Raw genomic sequence first — 16,168 nt, 5'->3', positions numbered from 1 at the left:
CAGCCCAATGAGATGACAGTTTTCCAGTTTTCTTGGAACATCAGATATCCAGTCAGAGCACTATTCCTGGCTCCCAGTGTTCACTTGCTACTGGTGACAACTTACTATTATTAACAACTTAGCACTTGTGTTGGGCCAGACAGTGTAATATGAATTCTCCATGCATTATCTTACTTAATGCCCTCAAAAGCCCCCAGTAGTAGCTACTGTTATTATCCCCATTTTATAGAAAAAGAAACTGAGGCTTAAAGATTGGTAGGCTTACAGTGCTGCTTTTACTAAATATCCTTGAAACACTTAACTTCTTTAAAAGTCCTCTTAGGCCTAAATGTCCATCAACTGATGAATGGATAAAAAAATTGTGGTTTATATACACAATGGAGTACTACGTGGCAATGAGAAAGAATGAAATATGGCCGTTTGTAGCAACGTGGATGGAACTGGAGAGTGTGATGCTAAGTGAAATAAGCCATACAGAGAAAGACAGATACCATATGGTTTCACTCTTATGTGGATCCTAAGAAACTTGACAGAAACCCATGGGGGAGGGGAAGGGAAAAAAAATGAGGTTAGAGTGGGAGAGAGCCAAAGCTTAAGAGACTCTTAAAAACTGAGAACAAACTGAGGGTTGATGGGGGGTGGGAGGGAGGGGAAAGTGGGTGATGGGCATTGAGGGGGGCACCTTTTGGGATGAGCACTGGGTGTTGTATGGAAACCAATTTGACAATAAACTTAATATATTGAAAAAAAATAAAATAACATAGAAAAATAAATAAAAGTCCTCTTAGTAGTAGGGGGTACTAAGACCTCTATTCTGTTAGAATGTCTTCCCCTCAGAAAGTCGGTTTTCTCTTTCTCTCTGCCTTTCTTTACCTCCCTTCTCAATTTCTGTAGTTTTAAAAATCTGAAGAAGGGGTCTGGGTGGCTCAGTCAGTTAAGTGTCAGACTCTTGATCTCAGGGTCATGAGTTCAAATCCCACATTGGGCTCCACTCTGGGCATGAAGCCTACTCAAAAAAACATAAATAAAGATCTGAAGAAAAAGAAATTTGTATTTGCTTGCAGTCGAGCCTTTAGTAAGGATTTTAGGTGATCAGAGGAGGACAAAGTCTACCTGTGGGTGGCCTCCCCCAAACCTGGAAGGACACCATAACCAGGGTCCGGATAAGCTCAGAGTGAAGCTGTACTCTCCCAGATTGGTTTTATTGCAAATTCATCCCCATGACTTGCTTACCGAACTGACAGTGAGGGTGCACAGCAGGTAGGTGGTAAGCCCCTTGGAAATTCTGGGGGCAAGGGACACATAAATACAAGATGAAATCTGTCTCTGCTCCTCCTTGCCGCACAGACACCCACACCCTTGTGCTGGCCTTGGACAGTCCCGGGTGTGGCTTCTGAGAGGTAAGCTGATAACAGAGCTTCAGGAGACCACAGCCTGCTTTGCTGTTTACCCTGGGGCTTTTAATTCTCCTCACCCCCTCCTAAATTCCATCAGCCCAGCCCCATTGATCCTTTCCTGAAGTCCAAGGTGTGGGTCTTGAAAAGAAATGGCAGGGTGAGTTATATGTCCTCTGCCAAGTGATGAAATGGAGCGAGACACGGGACTGAGTATTTTACCTTCACACCTGGAGCTGTTCCGAGCCTTCAGCACCCTTGATGACGCTGATCCTCGATGTCGATCGTGTCTGCTCAGGAGGCCCAGAGAACCCTCCTCTCCTATCAGCCTGCTTCTCTGTAGCCCGAGATCTCTCTGGATCTAGTAAACATGCCTTGTTTATACCCGAAAAGCTGCTAGAGCAATGCCTTTTGACTACATTTTGCCCTAGAGCAACATGGCATCAGTGTGCCATAGATCAGGCAAGCAGAGGGTCCAGTTGTGCCCATGCCAAAAACAGAAGATTCTTGGAAGGCACTTCTCACTTCTGTACTTTGTTGTTCAGTGTTGGCTTGTGACTGTGGTGCTCAGGGGGTGCCCATCACCCCTGACCTCAACTTCTGGACTTAGTAGTCCCATGGCTAATCCATGACAAAGGCTGCCCGTGTCCCTGAGACACCCCTGATCACATTCCAGATCCTTCTCTTAGCACATCCTGAAATAGCACCCCTAAGTAGGAGATGACATATTAACACCTTACCTTTGTGCCTCCACTTAAAATCCTACTCATTATACCCTTTTGGCGTTTCCACACGGACTTTAAAAACATATAGGTAGGGACACCTGGATGGCTCAGTCGGTTCACTGTCTGACTCTTGATTTGGGCTCAGGTCATGATCCCAGGGTCAGGGGCTTGAGCCCTGCATCTAGCTCTGTGCTGAGCATGGAGCCTGCTTAGGATTTTCTCTCTCTCTCTGTCTCTCTCTCTCTCTGTGTCTCTCTGTCTCTCTCTCTCTGCCCCTCTCCCTCATTCACACACTCTCTCTCTCCAAAATAAAAAAAAATATGTATACATATATGTAAGAAAAGAATTCCCTCAACCTTTTTGTAAATTGAATTTTCCCATTCAGATATGCCCAAACAGTTCATTTTCCAGAAAATTAAATAGTATTGAAAAATAAAATCAGTTATCTTAGGTTGTCGTACCACCACCATTTTGTGTGAAATAAATAATGCATCTTTTGCAATCAGTATAGAAAGATGCTGTAAACGATAGTGAGTTCTGGGAGACTATTTTTAATCCGAATGATATCAACTCTGCTATAGTCTGCTGGCAAGTCTCTGCATATTTATTTTTCCTCAGAACAACACTTAAATTAGGATTTCTTTCTTTCATGATACAGAGTAATAGTTCATTTTATGTGTCAAGAAATTGTTCAGTTGCCCCCCCCCCCATTTTATTTCCATAATTTTCAGACCCAAAATCAGGACACCTAGTCTGATAAGATTTTTTCTTGGTTTTTTAATGAAAACCCTGTCTGTAGAGGTACAAACCCTAGATCATGTTTAGGTATTGAATAGATGGCCTTAATTGTGGAGAATAAAATTCCAAGAAACTGACCTTGCCCAAGGTCACAGAGGTAGACCTTGTCCTTAAGCTCAAGTCTGTTGATTCTAATCAACGGCTGAATTACTGAGAGGAATTGCATTCCCCAACCTTTGTACTCGAAAACGGAGTGTTGACACCAAGGTCCCAGAAATGACTGGTAAGTGCTTGAGGATGTTGTCAAGCTGGCAGACCCACAGCTGCAAAGAAAGACTGACATCAGTGTGAATCTTTATCGTTTGTTTGATTGAAGTATAGTGACAGAAGTCATACCAGCATTTGTCTTATGAAGGGATTTCAACCTTTTGATTCATTTTATTCTGTAGCATGAAATGTACTCATCCTGTGGTCAAGATTAGCCTTTTTTCCCTTGCTGGATGACAACGGACAATTAAGGAGAGCTGTCTTTAGGGGCAACTTCTCTTCCCTTTGATCACCAAGGTGGGGGCAATAGGAAAGCTTTGGAAACTTCTTTCTTCCTTGGGGCAGACTCTGGTCTCAGAACCCCTATGTCCCCCCGATAGTCGCCACAGTGACATACACCTAGTCCTGAGATGAGCCACCAGGCACTGCCCTACATGCTGGGGACGTGGCAGGGAACAGATGGGCTCCCGACGCTGATTCCATGGCACTGAGCTTTCTCTGACTTGTGCAGGGCCCTGTTAGAGCCAGGCTGCTTGCTCTGCGGGCTCCCAGATGCTGGGCTTTGCACAAGGTGTCCTCCATACCAGTTATAGGTGTCTGCTTCACGTGCAGCTGAAAGAGACTGTTGCAGCATGGACAGTAATAAAGCAATTACTGTTTCCAACAGCCGCTTACCTTATTATAAGAAGCAGTAGGTATGATGGTTAAACACAAAGAATCGAGAGCCTGATGGCCTGGGATTGAAGCCCAGCTGTTGCAGCTGGGCAAGATACTTAACCTCTCTGTGCTTCAGTTTCCCTGCCTGGTAAGGTGGTGGGGATCAAATAAATGATCATGTATAAAATATTCAAAACAGTGCTGGTAGGTAATGAGAAGTAACGGTTGTGTGAGAAGAAAAATGTTCTCCCAAAGCAGAGAGAGCCACCATTCTAGATTTCCTAGAGGCTGAGAGGCAAAAAGAGCAGTGCTGGTAATACTAGGAAGTGCTTCCCTAAAGAGAAAGGATAAATTGCAGGTGCCCAAGAGAGAATTACCTCCTCCACCTCACGATGAGCCCTCACCCTGGGGGACCACTAAAATGTCCCACGTGTGGTTTGGAGGGTTTTCTGAGGAAAGGAGACTAGAGGAGGGGTCTTAGGACCCCTGATGAAAAGTGCAGGACATTCGGTAGAGTAGAGTAGTTTCTGCTTGTGAAAACAAAACCTAAGCTCTCACCTACTATCCAAAAGGGAATCTGGTCTTGCCATTGGAGATTTTCCACAACAGAGAACAATACGTCTGGGAAATAGAAGGGCAGCCATTTAAATTCTGTTTGGCTAGACTTAAAATTAGTGGGAGAGGATCCAGAGAGAATGGCAGCCAGTTCCCCATGTATGGAACATAGCACCATGATAAACGATGAGATGGGTATGGACAACCCCACATTGTGAATTTTATTTTTAAGTTTATTTGTTTATTTTGGGAGAGAGAGAGAGAGAGAGGTAATGAGTGCAAGGGAGGGGCAGAGAGGGGGAGGGAGGGAGAGAATCCCTAGCAGTCTCTGCACTGTTAGGGCAGAGCCCAACGTGGGGCTTGAACTCACAAACCGGGAGATCATGACCTGAAACTTAACCTTGAGAGTCTTAACCCACTGAGCCACCCAGGTGCGCCCCAAAGTGTGTATTTTAAATTGAACGTCTTCGTTATTATTTTAACATATACAGAAGGAATAAAGCTAGCACCCCAAACTAGTGATTTTATGGAGATGATTGTTTAGGATTTAGTCAAATTAAAAAGGGTAGTTCATAGAAAAATTTGAAGCATGGTTCTGGTGGAACTTGGGTAATGAAAAGTTGTGAAAGTAGTTAAGGGTTTAGGAAGCCCTGGAGTATAGCATCTGTGAATAAAGGTCACAACTCATTGTAATCCCTCCAAGGTCGATGTATGGGGGTGGGGCGGGAGAGGGGCAGGGACCTTCTTGCTTCAAATGGTCTTAACACTGAAGGAACGTTTAGGTTGAAAGAGATATAAATCAGAACATGCCTTTATAAATCGAAGAGGAAATTACCTTGCTGTTGCAAACATTTTCATAGCAAAGCCTCTAGAACTGGGCAGTCATCAACCCACTAGTAAAACTACCATGTAGTTCCTGAAATGACATTGATACATGGTATGATGCTTCCAGAATGATCTAAATCTTTATAATATTTTATATCTTTGGCGGTATTAAACAGTGACTTAATATTTGTAAAGGGCATAGGATGGTGACTGGCCCCTTATAAGTGTTATGTGCCATAAGTCATCAAGCCAAAAGATGCTACTGGTTGAAACAGAGTCATCATTATTTTATTTTTCCACTTTAAAAGAACCCAGAAAACAATGGAACACCTGGGTGGCTCAGATAGTTAAGTTTTGGACTCTTGATTTCAGCTCAGGTTATGATCTTGTCGTTCATGGGACTGAGCCCCGCGTTGGGCTCTGAGCTGACAGAGCAGGGCCTGCTTGGGATTCCCTCTCTCTCTCTCTCTCTCTCTCTCTCTCTCTCTCTCTTTCTCTGCCCCTCCCCAACTCTTGTGCACGTATCACGTGCACCTGCACACTGTCTCTTTCAAAATAAACATTTAAAAAAATAAATAAAAATTAAATAAAATTTAAAACCCAGAAGATAAAACCCACAGCCACTTAAGCTGTGACACGATGCTGATTATAAAGACATATCCTGGGGCACCTAGCTGGCTCAGCTGGTCAAGCGCGAGACTGTTGATCTTGGGGTCGTGTGTTAGAACCCCAGGTTGAGGATAAAGATTACCTAAAAATAAAGAGACACATCCTAATTTCAGAGTATTAGACTATGAAAAAGTGCATCTTGGAATTGATGAACTGTATTAACTATTCATTTAAAACATCTTCGATTGTTCCTTGATAAGAAAATAGTTCTTTGGAAGCAACAAAAGAAAGGCCGACTAAACAAAAGAAAGGCCATTTCTTTTCCTGCTGGCGGCCTATTGCTGTTTAATGAAGAGTTGGGGTGTTGGCAGCTCAGAGAAGCGTGCGCCTCTTGATCTCAAGCCCCAAACTGGGTGTAGAGATTACTAATAAACAAACAAACAAACAAACAAACAAACTTTAATAAAAATAAAGAAGAGTTTACTATGGCTGCAACATGGAGTAGATGGCAAGAATTGGAGGTCTGAGCTGGCATGGAATAACAAAAATATGGAACACAGTGTCGTGTGTGTGTGTGTGTGTGTGTGTGTGTGTGTATTTCATTTCACTTCACAAAGTGCTTTCATATCCCTTATTTGATATTTTTTCCCTAAAAACAGATGTGTGTGTGTGTGTGTGTGTGTACATTTTATAAATATATGCTCAGTGGAAAAATAAAGCCATACAGAAAGGACACTTAGAAATATAACACCTGCAGCATTTTAACAACCATATTTCTGTACAGAGATATTTTATATAAAAATATCACATATACATTTAAAACAGAATTTGAGCACTTTACCAACTCATATTTTTTTTTTTACAAACCTTTTCCCCCTCCCCCACTCAATGTTGTCTGCCTGGTGTGTACCATCCACAATTTTTGCCCCCTGATCACGTCATCATGTAAAACCAACTCTACCTAGAGGCATTGGGGGTTGGTGTCATTGTCAGTCTTATTTGATCTTCGAGATCTTCATGGCAACCCCTGTGGGCAGTGTAATGTCAGGAACCTCCTTCTATTGAGCAGTCAGCTCGGAGGCCCAAGAGGCTGAGCGATTCATGAGAGATATGTGGGTAAGTAGCACAGGATACTGGCTGGGAGGGCTTGTTTTTGAAGGCTGCCCATGACTTTTCTGAGATCAAGTTGGTCACAGATACAGCCATGCAACCCGAGACAGACCCAGTTCATGCCTCATGTTCCAGCTTTATTATTAACAACACTCCCTTCTGCACTCAGAGTGGCCCCGTTTGGATGATAAATTATGTCTGCTCTAGTCACTTCCAGAAGGTTGACTCAGGCCAACCCTGGCTAGAGACCGCTGGACCTAGTGATCCTGGAGCCAGCATCTCTCGACATTTGACCTTGACGACAGTATTGGAAGTGAATTGTGATGTAGCAGAAAGAACAAAGAAAAGGAAGTCAGCCCTGGTGCTTTGTCACAGAGATTAACCGATACCATGTATGTGGAAATGTTATACAAATTCTGAACTCTTGGTTAGGTCACATATACTTAATATGAATGAAACCAATGAGCATATCTTCTGTACTCTTTGAGGGCTGCCCATACTTTATGTCCCAAACCCCCAGTGTACCGTCCCTTCACCCTTCCAAGCAACTTGGTACATTATAATCCTAGGACTCACTTTACCACTTGTAAAATACTGACAAGGGATTATAGTGTTCATAACAGCAGGGCTGTGAGAATTAAATGAGATCATGTGAGAATATCACGTCTTTATGTGTTCAGTAAATGTAAGTTCCACTTAACCCAAGCGTTGAGGGAATGAGAGTATTTGTTGGCTATAGACTGCCTCAGCCCCACCCCACCCCCCACTCTTCCAGAAACACTTCTTTGCACTCTGTTTACTGCAGTTCAACATACCCACACATGCTTGCTTCAAACATACATGTTCACATTACTAAAATAGTGGTGGGGGGGGGGGGGTCTAAATTCCATGAAGTTGAAACCAATTGCAAGCCCAGTGTGGGTTTACAGTGCCCAGCTCAGAGGAAAAAATATTTAGGGTGGATGTTTTTTCCATCATTTGCAATAGAAGTGTTTCATTCCAGTCAAATAGCAGAACTGCAAAAGGTAGAAATCCTAGACAGTCAATTAAAAGATTAAAGTACAACAGAGAGCTCTGTTCCTTTCCTGTTATGACTCACTAGGACAGAAAAATCCCATTAAAAAAACAAGTCCCGTTGAACAACAGGCCAGAGCATTACCCATTGTCCATTGTGCACAATAAGAATATGGTTTATCTGCTGGTTAGGGTAACACACTTGAAACATTGAGGGTATTCGAGTCCCAGTTTTTTTTTGGAAATCAGATCTGCTGTCCTGTTGTGCTCATGGACCAGCTAACCATCACAGATGTGATAATATCTTGTCATCCAGGCAACATCTCTCAACCTACTTTTAAAATCTGGAAGCAGCACAGAACCCAGGTTTACAATGATGATCCCAGTTTGGGGAGAGCCCCATCAACACCCAACCCCACCTCCAGAAAATTCTCGAATATAGTGGCATCATTTTCCACATTTCTATTCATTTTGTTATTTTACCAACACATGCATATAGGGTTAAAAAACAAAACAAAACTGAACTGCAGAAAAGTTTAAAATGGAAAGTAGAAGTCACCCTTGTCCCAAAAACCCGAGGCTTTCTTCCCAATGGAAACTTGTGTATTTTTCAAGAAAAGAAACACAAGTCTTTTAAAAAATTTAGGCAAATGCAGTCATTCTGTACTTCAATCCACATATAGGTTGCTATTTACATAAAGTGGGTATTTGAAGATCTATGTCACCATGAGCAGATTCCTTTTGTTTTATTTTATTTTATTAAAAAGATTTTAATGTTTATTTATTTTTGACAGAGAGAGAGAGAGGCAGAGTGTGAGCAGGGGAGGGGAAGAGAGAGGAGACACAGAATCTGAAGCAGGCTCCAGGCTCTGAGCTGTCAGCATAGAGCCTGACGTGGGGCTCGAACCCATGAACCATGAGATCATGACCTGAGCCAAAGTTAGATGCTTAACCGACTGAGCCACACAGGCACCCCAGCAGATTCCTTTTAATGACTGCCAGAACTCCTTTGTAGGGGCTGCCATATTCTCTTCCGGCCCCGAATCATGTGCCCACTTTCTCCATCACGAACTTTGCGACTTTGCGACAGCAAGCAGGCCTGTACGTACATCATAGCATACATACTTGGTATATCTTGAGGTAAATTCCTAAAAATAATTGCTGGAACGAACAGAGTGTGAGTTTTATTTTTATTTAAGTCACTGTTTATATATTGGTCTGTGTGACTAGAATTTTGATACCTGTTCCCACATTGCTCTCTAAAAATACTGTGCAGGATACTCTTCCTGGAAGAGTAGAAGGTATTTATGATCACCCCCTCCCAGCCAGGCCCTGCCCAACACTAGGCCTATGGTATTTACACAGCACATTTAATGGCCTCCCTTTTCTGGGTGTCTGAAGGGAGTTGCAGACTGTAGTTACCCAGTATATGGTCTCCTCCTCTCTCCTGGATGAACCAAAGAAGAAAAATGCTCACTGACACACTGGTGAGAATGTCTGCAGCACCATGGCTGTGGCAGGCAAGGGCTACCCCAGGGCTGACTGAAGGTAGGGTTTCAGGCTAGAATAATCCCTGCCTTTGTGACCTGCCTTACCTTTGCTCTTCCTGGTCTCCACCCTGGTAAACACGCACCACTTAGTGACACTCCACATTTTACAGAGTCAGAGAGTCAGCGAGCAGGCTTCTTCCTCTGGGTGAGGGACTCCTATGTCTTGGTGCCGCGTCCTAAATGTGAGGAACAAACCAGGCCATTATGTGAACGTGGATATACTCCACTTCCTAGAACTTGTGTGTGAATCCACTGCTTTTTTTTTTTTAAATTATTTTGAGAGAGAGAGAGAGAGAGAGCACGCATGCGTGAATGTGAGCAGGGGGAGGGGCACAGGAAAAGGGAAAGAGAATCCCAAGCAGGCTCCATGTTGTCAGCGCGGAATCATGAGATCATGTCATGAACTGTGAGATCATGACCTGAGCCGAAATCAGAAGTTGGATGTTTAAACAACTGAGCCACCCAGGCTCCCCTCCATTGCTTTTTAATAAACTGAATCATCATTAGAAACCAAATATGGGCCCAAGAAAGTCTGCGCTCAATCCTTATCTAATGGGAAATATCTCACTCATAATTTATAATAATTGTCAGGGCAAACAGTAACTTTTATCATCATCATCAACATTATTTTTGTTTTTATTTCCTAGCTGGCATATCAGCAGCTACATTCCTTCCTTTGTACAATGACACCACACTCTGCAAGGACTGTTGCAAGTGTAATTGCTAGGTACCCCTACTTGTTTAAAATATTCCTGTTTTTGGGGCGCCTGGGTGGTGCAGTCGGTTAAGCGTCCGACTTCAGCCAGGTCACGATCTCATGGTCCGTGAGTTCGAGCCCCGCGTCAGGCTCTGGGCTGATGGCTCGGAGCCTGTTTCTGATTCTGTGTCTCCCTCTCTCTCTGCCCCTCCCCCGTTCATGCTCTGTCTCTGTCTGTCCCATAAATAAATAAAAACGTTGAAAAAAAAAATTTAAAAAAAAAAAAAAAGAAAAAAAGAAAATAAAATATTCCTGTTTTTAGTACGGGAACAAAAAGAAGTTGCCCACCCAAAAAGAAGCCAACAGAAGAGAAGGAAGTTGACTCTTGTTGAGGGCATATCCTGACAAGCCAGGAGTTTGCCATCTGAGGAAAATGGCCCTCCTCAAACAGATAGGGAAGCCCCCATCGCTATGCTTCCTCCTCCCAGCACGCATGGCGGCCAGTCCTGCCCATTCCCTCCCAGTCAGGAGTGGGAGGAAGAAGCAAAGGGGTCAAGGTTATTTGCGCCAGAAACACAATTCATGGTCTTGCAATCGTAGCACCGTAGTTTGTGGTCTGAAGGTCACTTTCAGCCTCTGCTTCTGGGAACATTGTCTAGGATTGTAAAATGATAATCATTTCCCACTGTGTTCCCCACTTGTTCCCTGTCCACAGCTATGTTCCAAGAAAGACATCTAGAAAAGTCATGCTATGATTAAACTCTGATGTCCCTGTAGATAAACAGAAAACAGTTTTCTGTTCCACTGTGGGGAACTTTCAATCTTCCCTGGGGTAGGGTGAGAGCCCATGCATCCATGTTTGGTTTCCAGTTTCCCTGATAAAGTTCTCACCCTGTGTTAGAACTGCCCAGACCGGCCATACCCCAGCCCTAGCCCAACCCTAGCACAGCTTTCATTTACCTATCAGGTGCGTTCTGGTCTTGTCCTTGACAATCCAAGCAGGTCAGTTGTCCCCCAAAGGTTCTGATTGTTCCCACCCTTTCCAGCTACCATTCCTCCCTCCCTCTACCTCCTCTGAATTTTTTTTGGGGGGGGGTAGGGCAGGGAGGCAGTTATGGGGGAAGAGGAAGGAGAAAGGCATAGTAAGGTGGGGAGTGTTAAAGACAGAAAAGTTACAGTTAGAGACCTTGGGCAATTTACAGTTTTTTCATCAGTAAAATAGAGATGATAATATACAGTATGGGAGATGATTGTGAAAGTTAAATGGGTTCACATATCATTGCCTGGGGGAAGAAGGGACACAGAGGTGAAGGGGGGGGGAAGGTATTTGTGACCAAATGGATATAGGAAATACATCAAATAAAAAATAACTTGAGTGTTTTAGTCTTTGATACTAAGAGAAAGTCATCATTAACAAAGATTATAGGTCTTTTTAATGATGAAATCAGTTTTGGAGACAGTCTATCCTTCTGTGGCCATCTTAAACTTAACAGGTGGAAATATCCAGTCAAGTCACTGGGGAGGCCATGTGGAGAAACCGTGATGTCTGAATGAGTTCATAATCATAGAGAGTTGGGTTCACTCATTGCCTTTACTGTAAACTAATTGGGAAGTCAGTTTGTGTCTACATAGCACGGGAATGTCAACCCCTCTCTCGTAGAGTTGATTGCAATAGTAAGAGGAGCGGCCACCACAAATCAGATGGCTGATTGCTTTGCTTCTGGTAACTGCCCAGTCTCATTGTTGGTTCCTTACCCTTTTATAGGTAGAGGTCTGGAGACCCAGACATGGGACTCTTCAGTGTCAAGGGATGTTTGAGACTATGAGAGTCAATGAACTCCACAAGGAGCCCTGTTTTACTGAGGAATAACTGCCATCAGAAGGAGGACACTGCCTCTGAAATGGGACAGACCTAGCCATCTATCTCTCTGCAGTGAGACAGAAAAGACAGTTGGGTTGGATACAAAGGCCAACTTGGGTTACCTTGAGAAGGCAGTTTCTGTGGAACAGTACCAACACATACACTATGACACAGAACCCGTCCACTTCTTGTCCTTTGCAGAAGTTAAATAACAGCTTGTTACTACCCCTTCTGTATTATTAAACTGTGCTTACATTTTTCAAAAAGAAAATAAAATTTTTGGCCTCTTTTAAGTAGGTGAATATTTATTGGGGTTAAAAGGAAACAAACATACCTAACAGTTAGTTACTCTGAGGCCTTAGTTTTCTATGCAGAATAATTTTTGTGAGTGCCCAGAAGAATGATCAAGAAAAGAAGGGAGGGCAGAGGCAGGGCAGGAGTGGCCGGGAATCTTCATGTGGTTGGAAGTAGACTGTGGCCATTTGATTGAGATCCAGTGAGTCATGCTGCAGCCAGTGCCTTTTCTCTCTTTCTGCTTTGCCACAAGGGGAAGAAGGTGTGGTGAGGTCTGTGGTAGTTTTGTAGAACTGATGCTGCATGTGGTTCTGCAAAAGCCAAATATATCCTATAAACAGTCCCTCTGTAAGGCAACATGGATGCTAAGGCTTCCAGAGGGCTTGAGCCCATGGCACTGGTACACCTTTCCTGTGGTAGGTCTTTCCTGGCTGGTTTTCAAAACTGCTTTTGCCGGAGCCTCTTAGAATTGCTCTTATGAAGGACCCATGACTCCTACAGAGAAAACGTTTAACAATTTTTATTTATTTTTTAATGTTTATTTATTTTTGAGGGAGAGAGAGAGAGCACAAGCGAGGAGGAGCAGAGAGAGGGAAATGGAGAATCCCAGGCAGGCTCAGCACTGCCAGCACAGAGACTGATGTGGGGCTCACACTCACGAGTTGTGAGATCCTGAACTGAACAGAAATCAAGAGTCAGACGTTTAACTGACTGAGCCACCCAGGTGCCCCAAATTATACAATTTTTAAAAGTGAAATTTAAAATGGTATTTATCTGGTTTCCTTCCACCTCCCTTCTCTTGATGAACCCTTTCTCATTCCAGTTTTGACATCTGAACATGTGGCCTTTCTAGATAACCCTTATTCAGAATTTTTCTCTCCTTTATCTAAACTCCCCAAAAAGCGAACTCCCAGGAAGGGGGCAGGAACTGTCTCACTCAGGTCAATGTTCACCACACTTGTGCAGCACATGACATCTTCAGTAGGATGCATGAAGGTTGTGAAGGGAATGAAGGATCTTCTAGTATCTTGTCATGTCTCATTTGCCATTATCTCATATGTATTAGATTCTTGCCCTAGTGAATGTAGATTATAATGGATAGCTCTCCTTGTCTTGTCTTCTCTGGCAATTCAACATATTTTAGATCCACTACCAATGGCACCTTCCCCAGGAAATTATTTCTGTCTTTCCTCGGGCCAAAAAGTCTTCCACCTTCCTGAAACACCCATTTGACATGTGTTTACATATTGACTGTTGCGTGAATTACTTCCGTCAATTGCTAGGTGTCCTTCAATGGACATGAGGTTCCCAAGTGCAACCACCGTGGTGTTCCCATCTGCAGGACTTGGCACATAGCTAAACATATGGGGGATCCCACTACAGAAGTGCCGAGTGAAAGAAGTCCTGCAGGCCACAGGGTGTTCAGAGGCCACCCCTGGTGTTATGTTGTAAACCCAGTAAACCTACAAGGGCTATAGCTTCATCTCTCCAAGGAGGCCACGGGGCTGGATGAGGTCCTCCTGTCCACAGCACGTTCTATAATCACGTTCAGGCTGTCTTATCCATTTCTTTGTTTATATAGCAGTGATCAGCCATCAAAACGTAGCTTATCTAGGGGGGCCCGAGTGACTCAGTTAGTTGAGTGTTCAGCTCAGGTCATGATCTCACAGTTCATAGGTTCGAGCCCCGCATCTAGTTCTGTGCTGAAGCTTGGAGCCTGGAGCCTGGAGCTTGCTTCAGATTCTGTGTCTCCCTCTCTCTCTGCCCCTCCCCCCGCTGGTGCGCTTGCTCTCTCTCTCTCACTCAAAAATAAATGAACATTAAAAAAATTTTTTTTTTTAATGTAGCTTATCTTCTGAATCTTGGAGGCCAATATTACATTGACAGTGATACGTTTTTGGAGGGAGAATGATTTAGATGATTTGAGAAATTACGACAATATGACCTAGCCATTGTGTGATACATATTGCTTCTGCTTCTGAGCTCTGTCATATAATTTGCAAAACAAATCCAGAAAGTTTCTCTTCCATTGCTTATTTTATTGTTACTTCTACAAAACGATAAGGTTGAGGAATTATTGGAGACTATTGAATCACTTATTGTGTTATACTCTAGATACTCTTTGGCACTTGATGTGTGTTTTTTTTATTCAATCCTTACAGCGACTCTATGGAGTGGGTCTTAATTTCTCCCATTTTACAAATGAGAAAAGAGAAGCTTCTGTGATACAGTGAGCCTAGATGACTTTTCCCCACTTCTCTTAGTTTGTAGGTGGCCAACCTGCAATGTGAATCCAGAGCTATTGCTAAAAAATCTTTGTTCTGCTCGTTCTGCTTCATTTGATATGAAGAAGATATGGGAACTTAGTGATTTTTTTTTTTTTTTTTTACACTGGGAGAAAATAAACCATCCTAAGAACTGTGTCTTTTATGTTCACAGGGAAGCAAAGGTGCCTACCGGTACCACTGGCAGAGCCACAATGTTAAGCACAGTGGTGTGGATGACATGGTCCTGCTCTCCAAGATCACAGAGAATGCCATCGTGGAGAATCTAAAGAAGAGATACATGGATGACTACATTTTTGTATCCTTTATGAGCTTCTTTGGGCTTTTCTGAGTAAGATGACCATATCCCCAGGAAAAGGTGGCTGGTTCCTAGGGTGAGAAGATCCATCTGAAATTCTGAATGGACACGAGGTCCTCGAGTCATTTTCACCATTTCAGAACGCGGTTTTGTTCTTTTCTGCCCCTTCGTTGAGGTTGTGGGAAGGGCATGATGCTAAATCATCTTCCTGGCATTTCACAAAATAAAGATGCAGCCAGTATTCGTCTGTTTCAATCGATGGCACTGTACCTTTGACGTGCTTTAGCCAGGCACGTGGCATCTAAAACCTCCGCCGTTCCTAGGGAAAGTCCAGGTCTGCAGAGAATTCTGTCCATAGATCTCCTTAATTGCAAAGCAGACAGTTCAGTCCGGACCTAAAAGGTTTTAAAAAGATTGCCTCATGCAAAAAATAGGCAATTTTGCCAGTTTTTCTGCATTCTTATGTTTACTAATGGAAACATGAGATGGGAAGATCAACTATTGAAAATGCCTGACATTCTTGAGTTGTTGTTTATGTTTCAATTTTAGCTTGCCAGATGCCATTTTTTATAGGGCTTTAAAAAATTCAGAATGGAAATTTGATTTAAATGTGTGTTGGCTTCATTATACACAGAGAACTGTGATATTTGCCTAAGTTCCTACAGGATTCGATGTTGTTTGGTGCAACTGTACAAACATCTCTTCATGAAACGTTTGGAGAGTTGGTTGTAGATGTGTAAAGATCGGTGGAAATCTATATGACAGCGCCAGAAGGTTCAACTGTGGTGCACTTGGTGACTTCTGAAGCCATGGTGTTACGGAGGACCAGTGATGGGGGAGTGTTTACGCCTGCTGTTGCATACATTTTAGATTTTAACCCCCAAAGCTTGAGGAGGTATAGATTTCTGTACCTTCTGTTTGTTATTTATACCACTCGTGTGACTCTTAGTTAAAAACATCCATACATATGCAACAATACTTTTGCAGGGATTGCTTGTCTCCTCATCGGTGAGTGGGGAGTTCAACGCACCAGGTCTTTAACCAGCAGTACTAATGAACAAAACTATTCCGAGACACTTGGATGGCTCTGACCGATACTGGGCCATTCTTATTTACCATAGGAAATCTTACCAAATGTCTGGATCGTTAAAACCCTAAACCCCTGCTTTTTAAGCATTAGCAGATATATTTGGATTCGTTAGCTACGTTAATAATAGCATCTTGATGGGAGAGGCAGCCTACCGCCTGCAAATGAAATCTGCCCACTGCCCATTTTGTAACAGAGGTCT

At 43.2% G+C, this 16,168-nt stretch overlaps 1 protein-coding gene across 2 annotated transcripts in view; it reads left to right on the top strand.

The window, feature by feature from the left end:
* The window catches only part of MYO1E (myosin IE), a 228,889-nt gene that overhangs the window by 84,248 nt on the left and 128,473 nt on the right, over window positions 1–16,168 (top strand). For both annotated transcript variants that reach the window (XM_086710815.1, XM_086710816.1), the window contains exon 2: window positions 14,736–14,879. In XM_086710815.1, the coding sequence (XP_086566941.1) occupies window positions 14,736–14,879 (144 nt within the window). The remainder of the gene's footprint in view (window positions 1–14,735; window positions 14,880–16,168) is intronic.

Source organism: Puma concolor, chromosome B3 (genome assembly GCF_028749965.1).
Source record: "Puma concolor isolate L17-30 chromosome B3, mPumCon1.1.hap2, whole genome shotgun sequence".
NCBI classification, from domain to species: domain Eukaryota; kingdom Metazoa; phylum Chordata; class Mammalia; order Carnivora; family Felidae; genus Puma; species Puma concolor.
This window is presented reverse-complemented; position numbering and strand designations above follow the sequence as displayed.